Source organism: Peromyscus eremicus, chromosome 8a (genome assembly GCF_949786415.1).
Source record: "Peromyscus eremicus chromosome 8a, PerEre_H2_v1, whole genome shotgun sequence".
Classification (NCBI taxonomy): Eukaryota; Metazoa; Chordata; class Mammalia; order Rodentia; family Cricetidae; genus Peromyscus; species Peromyscus eremicus.
Window position 1 is genome coordinate 41,703,720 of NC_081423.1, and position 12,206 is coordinate 41,715,925.

A 12,206-nucleotide genomic window follows, 5' to 3' on the forward strand; every position below is an offset into this window, starting at 1 on the left:
GAAACACTCTGGTCCACTTGTACTACCCAGATTTTAATTTCTTTGGACCATTACATTTATTATACCATACAAAGGAGTTGAAGGGTAAAACTGTGCCTTGCTTTTTATTTTTATCAAATTTGAAATATACATAAATTATCAAGAAAACAAGCAGAACTTATTCAATATGCCATTTATCTTCATTCACTTCATGTTAACCACTCTTCTTCCAACTTACTCTATCTTTAATCAGTTAAACACCTCAGGACCATTTATTTCTCAATATACCATAACTTTGGTATGATAAGACTATTGTCACACAAAATTAAACAGCCACTATCAATTCATAAAATGTAACATTGAAAGAATAGAAATGAAGATGTTAAATGTACAAGAAGTATATCAATGAAGAAATTTACAGAATAGAGAAAGAATATTTCAAAAAGGCTGACTATGCAATGAGACATGATGGGTGAGGAATAACATCAGCATGAGAGCTAGATCTAAAGATTTGCAGAGACAAGAAGAAACTTCATTTCAAATAACTTACTTTATTATTTCTTGAAAAGGGATTCCATTCCCAACAGTTTCTTCAGCGCCTCCATGACATTCTTATTCCTAAGACTGTAGATTAGTGGGTTCAGCAGAGGGGTGAGTATTGTGTAAAACACAGACACAACCATGTCCTTCTCAGGGGTGTGGAAGGAGGCAGGGAGCATGTAGGTGTAGACAGCAGCACCATAGAAGAGGATGACCACAGTCATGTGGGAAGAGCAGGTGACTAGGGCCTTCTTCCTGCCCTCTGACGAGTTCATCCTGTGAACAGTGAGGAGGATGGATGAATAGGAGCTTGAAATGACTGTCACAGGAATGAGAAGCATGAGCACACAGCACAGGTACATGAGGGTCTCATAGAGCCGGGTGTCTGAGCAGGAGAGCTTTGTCACAGCAGGGACCTCACAGAAGAAGTGATGGATCTCATGGGATCCGCAGAATGGGAAGGTCATGGTGACAGGAGTGAGCATGAAGCCATCCAGGGATCCCAGGAACCAACAGACAGACATCAGAAGGAGACACACTCTACGGTTCATGAGGACAGGATAACGGAGTGGATGGCAGATGGCCACATAGCGGTCATAAGACATGGCAGCCAAAAGGAAAAATTCTGATCCTCCTAGTGTCAAGTATAGGAACATCTGTATCCCACAGGCAGCAGCTGAGATCTTGTGGTTCCCAAGGACCTGGTCCATGAGCATCTTGGGCACAGTGACAGAAATGTACATCATATCCATAAGGGATAACTGGCTGATGAAAAAGTACATGGGTGTGTGGAGGCGTGTGTCAGAGATTATCAGAAGGATCAGGAGGGCATTCCCAGACAAGGCCGTCAGGAAAACCACAAATGTGACCACAGCAAGCAGAGCAGGGTGTTTGGATTGACTGAAGAATCCCACCAGGGTGAAATCTGACTGTCCAGTGTAGTTGCTCATCCAGGTAATGATGTTCATGGGTGTCTCCTAAGCAACCAAGAATGCTTTGTTGTTAGTGGCTGCTTACTGATATGAGCACAAGCCTAATGTACTAAGAAAGTTCCCTTGGCCTATAGATCTGTGATTCACATTCTACCTAAATTGAGCCACTTAAAAAAGCAAGAATTCACACCTGTGTTTCTAGCCATTACTACTCGGACAAAAGCTACCGTCATGATTTTTCTTGATGAAACATACTGTCCTTTGTCAAAAAGTTCTTGAAATTTTCAGGGTAATTTTTTGGTACTAACAAAAATAGTGAATCACTAACCAAAAGAAACAAACCAAAAAACCAAATAAAATCCAATGCAAATAAGCAAACACATTAATAAGAATGTTAATGAATGAAGTTATTCTTAAGAATCATTTTAAATTTGCTTTTAATATTAACACATTATGAGATGCACTCTCCATTTTCATATTCACTGAATTATGTGGATTTTAGAAAAATATGGTAAGAGATTATAATTGAAAAATGCATAGTTTCCATTTAACATTGAATTAGAAATGTCTTACATGTTTGTTTTGCTAGATAAATGCTCTTTAAATATACACTCACATAAACATAGTCATATGGAAATATAGATAGAGCGATACAGAGAACATACCTGCTCTTCTAATGCTGGTTAGACTGAGATAATGTAAAATCTCACCCTTTGCTGGTCTGCTTCTCCAAGTTCATCTCCTCACAGGGTCCACCATTGGCTCTAACCAGCAGGAGGCAGAGAATTCAGCAGTCACTGCTGGTTGCCAGGCCAGGCTGTGGCAGCAGCATCTCTATGGACTGTCAGCCACTTCTTCATGGAGTCTAAGAAGCAGAGAGAACACAGCCATGACATGTCCCTGATAGTCCCCTGGCTCCATGATCACAGCCTGCCTCTATGTTTGATGCAAATACATATGCATATATATATATATATATATATATATATATATATATATATATATATATATATATATATATATATACACATATATATGTGTGTGTGTGTGTGTGTGTATTTCTGTCTGTCTGCGTGTATGTATGTATGTATATATGTATATATGTATGCATATTCAAGGACACATTAATTTTGATTGCGTTGAACAAGGTTAGTGTTCATCTGTGCTGGGAAAATAGTAGATATGTGAATTAAATTTGAAGGTTTAAACAGGTACAACAGAGTGAGAAACAGCAGCAGACAGAAGGTAGCCAGCCTTTCTGACAAGGCTCAGTGATTGCCTCTTCCACAGTTACTTCTCAAGGAGAGATTTGTAAAGTTTTTTTCTGACTTGTAGATATTACATTTTGATAGCTCTTAGCAATAGAAAGGAAATGAAATCACCCCTTTCTGACATGTTAGCCATAGTTAAAGGGAGGGGCTGCTGAGACAACAATCACAAGTCTCAGGGTCATTTTTATCTGTGTCAGGATTCTAAAAACAAAAACACAAAACACACCTGAAACCGAAGTCCTTAAAGGGCCATGATCTGCCAAGTTGCTGATAGAGCAGAGAACATGGCCAGGTCCTTGATGCCTTCATATAAATGTCAGAAAAATCTGAGAACTATGGGAGGAGATGGACAGAGATACAGACAGACAAATAGACTGAGGGATAGGAAGACACATGATGGATTTCCATTTTAAAAAGGCTTATTCATGAAAGGAACTTACACATGTTCTAAAACTTAAGCTTTCCTCATTCTCCTTAAGGTTACCTGCTGACTTAATTCTTCATCTTTGTGGACACAGTGAAGAGGGATCAGGGAGTCTGCCACAGTCTATGAGATTCCCTGACCAGTGTTTGCTGGGTGAGTGGAGGTCAGGAGGCAGGTGAGGGGCAGGAGGTGTGCTGGGAAGGTGGTGCACTCTGTTAAGTGGGGAACACTGGCATCACGGCATCCAGAGAGCAGGGAGATCAGGAATGTGGTGTCTGCACAAGGCACAGGACCAGCAGCTGGCTTTCCCTTACACATTCTGTGTGTTTGATTTCATGTGAACAGCTTGGTGCATGTTAACACTGGGTATTACTCATGGTGAAGGCAGAGAAATGACAAAGCATCCTCCCCAGCCAGCAGCATCCCTGAACCACCCTGTGCTTCCATAGGAGTCACCATGTTTTCTTCCTTACAGTGGAGAAGCTCAGGGTCTCAGGGCGTCTGCCTCACATCACACAATAACCCACAGTATGAATGCTTTACCTCTGAGTAGGCACAGAGTGGGTACCTGCCTGGGTTCTATGGGGAACACCATTTCCCCAGGAAAATGTATAGTTTCTGTTTAGATCAACCACAGTTTGTTTCATATGATGAGACATAAATAAAATTAAGATTTTTGACATTGTTTAACCCTCCTATATTACACACAATTGAAGTTAAATAAACAACAAAAAAGAAAATTTTGGAAAAACTAATGTATTGTACGTAATATGAACACCTAAATACAGAAGGAAGGGTGGGGTTTTGGCAGGCGCCTACTACATCTTATCATTTGTGAGACTGGGGTAGGTGAACAGCAATGAAATCAAGGCAAGTTTCGTGGGTTTTTTTGTTTTTTGTTTGTTTGTTTTGTGTGTGTGTGTGTTTAACACATATTCCTTCAACGGTAACTTAGAAAAAAAATCTCAGTAAGAATTGCTAAAGTGAGGCTTTAGGAAGATGCTGGCTATGGTAGTGCACTTCTTTAAATCAGTACTAGAGAGCCAGAGGCATGTAGATCTCTCAGTTCAAGGGAAGCCTGGTCTACAAAACAAGTTCTGGACAGCCAGGGCTGCACAGAGGAACCCTGTCTCAAAACACCAAAAATGAGAGAAAAGTAGGCAGATTTTTTTCTTCCACATAAAAACAGACAATAAATGATAAAACAAACCCCTTGAAGAACAAACAGACTGTCTAGGGTCCACCCTGTGCTGGGCGTTCTCTCCTGTCGGGTCGACTCACCGTCAGATGCAGCTGCAGTCTGGGTCGTATGAGCCAAGGGACAGTAGCTGGTTAAGTGCAGAAGGAACAGGAGGCAAGTGACATCATCCTTGGCTGGACCCTGCTCATTCCTGGATATAGATTGTGTTAATAACTCCCCTGTGGGACTTTAAAGAAGAATGTAACTAAGTGAGCCAGGGATGGTGACAGAAACCTCTGCCACAGGCCCATTTACCCTTCAGTTTTGTTAAAGTGGAAAGTCATAGCCAGTATTGACCATAGCCTGGACTATCACCATCATAAAGAATGAGTCAGTTATTGTATGTTCAGGCCCTTGTTCACTATGCAGAATTCTATTCTCTCTTTCTCTTTCTCTCTTTCTCTTTCTGTCTCTGTCTCTGTCTCTTTCTCTCTCTCTCTCTCTCTCTCTCTCTCTCTCTCTCTCTGTCTCTCTCTTTCTGTGTGTGTGTGTGTGTGTGTGTGTGTGTGTGTGTGTGTGTGTGTGTGTGTTGTGTATATGGGTTCATATAAATTTTCAGTAGATTTTGTGATGTGTTGTATTTATGCCCAGACAGCAGTGACCCCCCAAAAGACCACCACAAAGACAGAATACCATATGTAAAAGCAAAGAGCCTTTATCTCAAGCTCAAGCTTGGTCTCTCATCAGTCCAAAGTAGTGGTGACAGCAGAGAGCCTGGAGCCTGGGAGGAGTTGGGGGTAGGATTTTTATCATAGTAGAGGTTGGGGTGAGGGGATTTCCAGGGTTCAGGACCCTGATTGGCTGCCATTTGTCTAGAGGTGTCTTGGCAAAGGGGAATATGTGTGTGCTGGGCTCAGGCATCTGATGTTCTTGTCTAACATTTGGAATATTTGCAGTGTCAGACATTTCCCCTTAGATGCTGGCCCTCCCTGGGTAGGGCCAGCTTATGGCTTTTCCTAGATCTGCATGCTGCCTGCCAGTAAACTGAAACTCAGGCCTACTTTTTTAGCTGGATTTTTATTAAACCTGTTGTGGCAGCTGTGTGGCTCAGCTACCCTGGGCCCCACAGTAATTTTTCATAGGCATGGAGTCCAAAGCTTGGGGTTTAGTTTCCCTTACTAGTGTGTCGCAGATGACCTGAGGCCCATCCTTCATGCCCCATCTTGCCTTCTCCCCATCATGTCATCACTGTGTTCTGCTGTCAGTCAGAAGCCATGTTCATTGGAACTGCGTTCCATTCAAATGTTCAGTTCAGTTGGTTTTCTTTAAATAGTGACCTGAAAGTTATAGAATGACTGTAAATACAAATGGCTTAGATGAAAATAAGAATATTTATATTACCATCAATGGGACAAAAGTCACACTTTAGAAAGTGACACCTTGCCTTAAACAACACACATCTGTGAAGTGTAAACTGTGTAGTTGACGATACACAACAGGGAAGAAGATGGATCCACCTCAGCACTCTTGATCCTGCAGCCAAATTGCTCTGTACTTCTTCTGAAAGCTAAAGGTTTCTGATTGTGTTCCCATGTCATGGTGGTGTTCCCATTCCATCCTCTGGTCACACAGTGTACTCTGCTCATCAGGCCACACTTCTGAGCTCAGCCCTTCCATGTTCCCAGAGCTTTAACCTGCAGATGGGTCTTGACTCCTTCCACACTTGGTTTGAGTCCAGGCCCTGGGTGGATTTGGCAGGGGAGGGGGAAGAAAAGGGATCTTTACCTGTTGCTACTGGTCTGGTCTATCTGCATCAACTGTAGGTGACAGAGGCTCTGTGGGACTCCAGGCTGTGTCCCACCCCCAAGGCAGGTGACTCAGCACTGTTAGGACACAGATGTCTTAGGTGTGCATGATGTCAGGGCATGGCCACCAGTAGATTAGAGAGTCCAGCATCTAACACACATCGAGGGGCACATGCAGCTACCAAAGTGACAGCATTCCACCCCAATGTCACCTGCCTGCCCTACAGATCATTGTTCCTGTATGACCAAGGTCCTGTGTGATTTTTCTCCAGCTTGACATGTAAAGGTTTTGTAGAGTCATGAAAACTGGTTCATGAGGACCTTTGTTGGAAAAAGGAAATAAAAATAGCAGTGTCATCAAACAATCAAATCCTGTGTAATTACAAAGTTATGAACCCGTGCCACACAGTGGATGTGTCATAGAATGCAACAAAAACAGTTCATGGAAATAAGGGAAGCTTATGCACAGTATGATCTGAACACAAACACACAGAACTGACTGTTGTTCCTCGTGATGCCCTGGTAATGGGAAAAGTGCTGTCCCTGTCTGTGCGTCTCACCTGCCTCCTTCTGAAAATAGTTAGCTAGGAAGTCCTTCTTCCTTCATGTTCAAAGTGTTGTAAGGATCTCAGGGCTTTATTGAGGCTCACCAGTGTCACATAGCTGTTTATAGCTTTAGTGGCAGTCAGTGAGACCAGAGAATGGCTGCTTCTAATTCTGATTTCCTTCAAGTGTTGCACTCTATCCCTATTGTCCACTGTAACTAGCCCCCTCCAAATAGGAATTCAACTTGTATTTGTGCATTTTTCTCCATTTAACATGAGTGTTACAAGGAAGTAGCAATAAGGATATTTTTAGTAAGAAGTGCATTTCTATATTCACTTCTATATTCTTACCTCTAAATTAAGATGGCTGAATGTTTCCAGAATCAAATAACAAATACAAAGCTGAAAATCCTCAACAGGTCACAGAAGGTCTGAGTAACTTATGTAATGTATGTTAATTGGAGCCATAAAGATCATTAAGTGATATTAATCAAAATTTTAAGGTCAAAGTTCAATCATACATTTATTTAAATCATTAGAGTCCTCTAAAATTATTGATCTGCTCTTGGAAACATCTACAACGGCTGACTTAGTGGACAAAAAAGTATTTCCCCTTTCCAAATGTCATACAAAATTTAAAAATACCAGACCAGACTTGTTCAATTGACCTTCTGGGTGTTGATTGGCCCTACTTAGAGACCTATTCCCATGTGGACAGAGGGATTAAGAGGCAGTACTTTTACCCTGATCCTTCAAGGTCATCTAGGTCCCATAGGGATGTAGGACATCTTTCAAAAGGTCTCACAGTTCTAGTGAGTCACCTGTCCTCTAGATCAGGAGGCCCTAAGGGATGGATGCTAATCGGTGTACATTCTGCAAGGAAGAGGTTCAATATGGAGGGACATGATCCCAATGCTTCCAAAGGAGGCTGTGGTCAGAAAGTCCCTCACTCGTTCCCAAATCACGGCACAATTGGTAAAAGATAGGCTAAAAAACTCAAGGGCTCCTCCCTAGTCTGAATGACCATGGAGGAACAGATCCTTATGAGGCCTTGACAGAAAAAAATGTTTTGTTTTGACTATCAGTATGCTCTTAAAACACTTAGCAGAAACTGTAACCATGTAATTAGTCATAAGATAGGGCAGTCAGAAGGAAAAATTCTGAACTGCTAGTTTCACTTAGACAACTGGCTGATGAAAAAGTACATGGGTGTGTGGAGGTGGGTGTTACACAGTATCAGAAGGGTCAGGAGGGCGTTTCTAGACAAGGCCATCAGGAAAACCACAAACATGACTACAGCAAGCAGAGCAGGGTGTTTGAATTGACTGCAGAATCCCACTAGGGTGGTCTGACTGTCCAGTATAGTTGCTCATCCGGATGATGATGTTCGTGGGTGTCTCCTAGGCAACCAAGAATGTTTGGGGTTAGTGTCATGTGGCCCTAGGAATGAATGATCAGTGATGTGTGCCTCAACCTGACTGTGCAAACAGGAGGCTCACTGTGCCTGCAGATCTGAGGTTTATAATTTACCTGTAATTTAAGAAAATTTCAAAACAGAATTCATATCTGTGTTTAGAACTACCATAACTCCTAGTGAAGCTACAACATTTCAGGGTCATGAAGTATCCAGGTCCTTTATCCAGAAGGACCACAGTCTGTAGGATCACTCCCCTAGACTGTCATAACCCAGCGCTTCCAAAGGGAAATCAAATTTCTTTTAAAAATTTATTTTAACCTGAGGTTTGAAATAAGACTGAACATCTATGAGCTAAGTATCCAACTTAGAGCTTTTGAAATCTCAGAGATATATTCCATATTACCTTTACTCAGAAAGCTAATTGAATATAATGTGGCAAAAGAAATCTACGACATTGAAGCCCCTTTACCCTAAGGATCATGTGACGCTGAGAAGTTCTGTTTCTGGTGGAGCATCTTCATCTCACAAGTTGTTCCCAGTGATCAGGAAGAACATGGGGAGAGGACCTCACTCACTGGCCAGACCCAGGTATGGGTCCTGCCATCCCTCATGCATCCATTCCTCTGTGCACTCTACCTAAAAGCAGAAGAAAAAAATTTTAGTTTTTCTTTGGCCCTAATTAAGTGAAATAATGGGTAATCCTAGAATACTGACAGATTCAAGTGGATGACTGCACACACATTAGAGAATTCATGTCAGATTCTTTTTCAAGAACTTCCCTATGGATGCACATTAATGTTATTGGATTGTGAAATACGTAACTATGGTTCTCAGTCTGAGCATCTATTTACATGTTTATGAATTTTGTTTTCAACAAATATCACATGGTCTCTTTCATCTGTGGATCTTAATGTTGAATCTTTGGATCTGTGTGTTTAATTTGCTAATCTGCAGAATACAGGGAACTGGGAAGTGCTGGTTGGTGGGAAGGGAGAGAGAGATCTTAGGGGACAGGTGAGAGTGGACTATAGTGGCAGAAAGGACAAAGGATGATGGGAAGGAACCTGTAGTGGGGAAGGGATGAGAGTGAGGACAGAGAAAGGGACATCTAAGGATGTTTATTGAAAAGGCCATATTGAAAAGACTTGCTAATCTTCTTTATGTGTTCATATGGCTGTACATGCTCTACACCGGGGATACGGCTCCCAGAAGCCATGGACTGCCCAACAGCCTAGTGCCAGGTGTGGGATATCTTTTATGGACTTGTTTCTCATGTATGTCCTGGAGACTTTCAAAATGATACAGCCTGTTGTTACCTCCTAGAACTTGATGGTCAGACCTTTTATTGGAAGACACCACATACAGTGTCCACAAGACATGGAAAAATCAAGTTAGTGATGACCAGGAAGTTTTCTCTCTGCTGGCTAGCTTTCACAGTCCAGGAGCTGCCTTGTAGACTGTTACTGACTTTTCTGCCTCCAAAGCCTACATGGTACCTCATGGTACAAGGAAAGCCACTTAGCAAGGAGGAAGGCTCCTAGTGAGTACAGTTTTGTTTCTCTGTATCCTGTGACCAGAATGTGCAGTGTCCTAAGACTATGGATTTTGTCCAGGTGACAGCAGTATAAATATTTACGTTTTCAATGAAGTCATTTGTTTCTGTAGATTGTTCTGTAATTTTCCTGTTACTATTTAAAATGCAACAAGCATTTAAACTGAATGCAGTTATAAAGAACATGGCTTGTGACTGACACTATGTCACATGGGTGTTTTGATAGGGAGAGGACAAAATGGCAGGTGAGGGATTGACCTCTGGGTCAGTTTGTTGGGCACTAATGAGGGGCAATGTCTATGATTAAGTAGCTGAACTCCAACCTTTGGAGTCCCCACTTGTGAAAACTACTACTGGAAGTGTATATGAACACACACACACACACATACACACACACACACACACACACACACACACACACACACACGAGAGAGAGAGAGAGAGAGAGAGAGAGAGAGAGAGAGAGAGAGAGAGAGAGAGAGAGAGAGAGAGAGAACACATGGGGATGGAGGGAGGGAGAGAGAGAAAAAAAGAAACCAACTTTGACAACTACCCAAGGCTATGGCCATGCATTACCTGACTTATGTGTCTCATGCTTGAGATTTATCTACAAAGTTCAAATTTCAGATCATTTTTAAATTAGGTTACAATTACCATTTTACAAATCTGGGAGATTAAAAAAGCACAAGGAGTTGGTGAAGATTTTTTCCCATTCTGTAGGCTGTCATTTTGTCTTAATTACTATGTTCTTTGCCTTACAGAAGCTTCTCAGTGTCAGGAGGTCCCATTTATTAATTGTTGCTCTCAGTGTCTGTGCTACTGGTGTTATATTTAGGAAGTGATCTCTGGTGCCAATGCATTCAAAGCTGTTTCCTACTTTCTCTTCTATCAGGTTCAGTATAACTGGATTTATGTTGAGGTCTTTGATCCACTTGGACTTGAGTTTTGTGCATGGCCATAGACTTGGATCTATCTGCAATCTTCTACATGCTGACATCCAATTATGCAAGCACCATTTGTTGAAGATGCTGTCTTTTTTCCATTGTACAGTTTTAGCTTCTTTGTCAAAAATCAAGTGTTCATAGGTGTGTGGATTAATGTCAGGGTCTTCAATTTGATTCCATTGGTCCACATGATGGTTTTTATGGCAGCATCAAGTTGTTTTTTGTTACTATTGCTCTATAGTAGAGCTTGAGGTCAAGGATGGTGATGCCTAGGCCCTCTGCATAAGCGAGACAGTTGTGTAGCTTGGTCTACTTAAGGGGCCCCCTGGCAGTAGGATCAGGATTCATCCCTGGTGCATGAGCTGACTTTTTGGAGCCTACTACTGTGGTGATGTATTGTGTGCCCTAATAAAGCTTGCCTGAGGATCAGAGGACAGAGCCAGCGACTAGATTAGACACAGAGCCAGGCAGTGGTGGCACACAACTTTAATCCCAACACTTGAGATCTCATGCCTTTGCTTGGGAAGCACACATGCCTTTAATCTCAGAAAGTAATATGGCAGGGCAGAGAAAGGTATATAAGGCATGAGGAAACAGGAACTCTGCTTCTCTGATCTTTCAACTTTTAATCTGATATCTGGCTCTGTTTTTTTTTTTTTTTAATTAAAAGACCAACTAAGATTCGCGCAACACACTTCCTATGGTGGGATACCTTGCACAGCCTTGATGCAGGGGGAGGGGCTTGGACCTGCCTCAACTGAATGTACCAGGCTTTGCTGACTCCCCATAGTAGGCCTTACCATTTCAGAGGAGGGAATGGGAGGTGGGTTTGGGGTGAAGGCTGGGGGGTGGGAGGAGGGAAGAGAGAGAGATCTGTGATTTGTATGTAAAATGATTTAAAATTTTTCTTAATAAGAAATAAAAATAAAATTAACAAAGGGTTAACTAATGAACTAACAAAAAAGAAGAAAAGAAGACACAAGGAGAAAACTATAGCTCTGTAGTGGAGATGACTCTCAGTTTCTTTTTCTTTATTCATTATGTCTTCTAAGTCTCAAAGGAACATTATTGACAAAAACACACCATGCCACCCCTTAATGAGCAAAGTCCAGCCAGGGATGACATCACTCCCCTCCTACTCTTTGTGCACTTAACCAGCCATTGTCCCTTGGCCCATGTGGCCAAGGCTGCCAGAAGCATCTGGGGTGAGTTGAAGCTGAAGGGAGACTGCACAGCACTCACTGCTCCCGACTTAACGTCTGCTTTCTGAATTTTCTACTAGTTCTTGACAATATTACTTTGATTTTCCTCTATCTTTTTTTTGTTTTCTGCAGAAAAGAGCATGCACTTTTTTCCCAAAATGTCAAATACTATCTTTTTAATGCAACAGACTTGGCATAGTTTATTCCCAGCTACTTAGGAACAGAAGAACATGTATGCTGCCTTCTTAACTATGGTTCCAGCAGTCATGGAACCCCAAGCTTACAGAGTGTCACAATGACACTAAGAATTACATGCTCATCCCATGTATCCTGTGACGAAAGGGGCAGGGCATTGTCTAGACTGAACTGCAGGCTACAGAGGGAAATGGGGTTTCCAAGAGAACTGAGGAAGGGA

The 12,206-nt window shown here is 41.9% G+C and overlaps 1 protein-coding gene across 1 annotated transcript; it reads right to left on the bottom strand.

Moving 5' to 3' along the window:
* Positions 1-533: 533 nt before the first annotated feature.
* LOC131916053 (olfactory receptor 2T29-like) lies at positions 534-1,487 on the bottom strand. The gene has a single exon (XM_059269356.1). It carries the CDS (start codon positions 1,485-1,487, stop codon positions 534-536), a length of 954 nt encoding a protein of 317 aa, XP_059125339.1.
* Between the last annotated feature and the right edge of the window lie 10,719 nt (positions 1,488-12,206).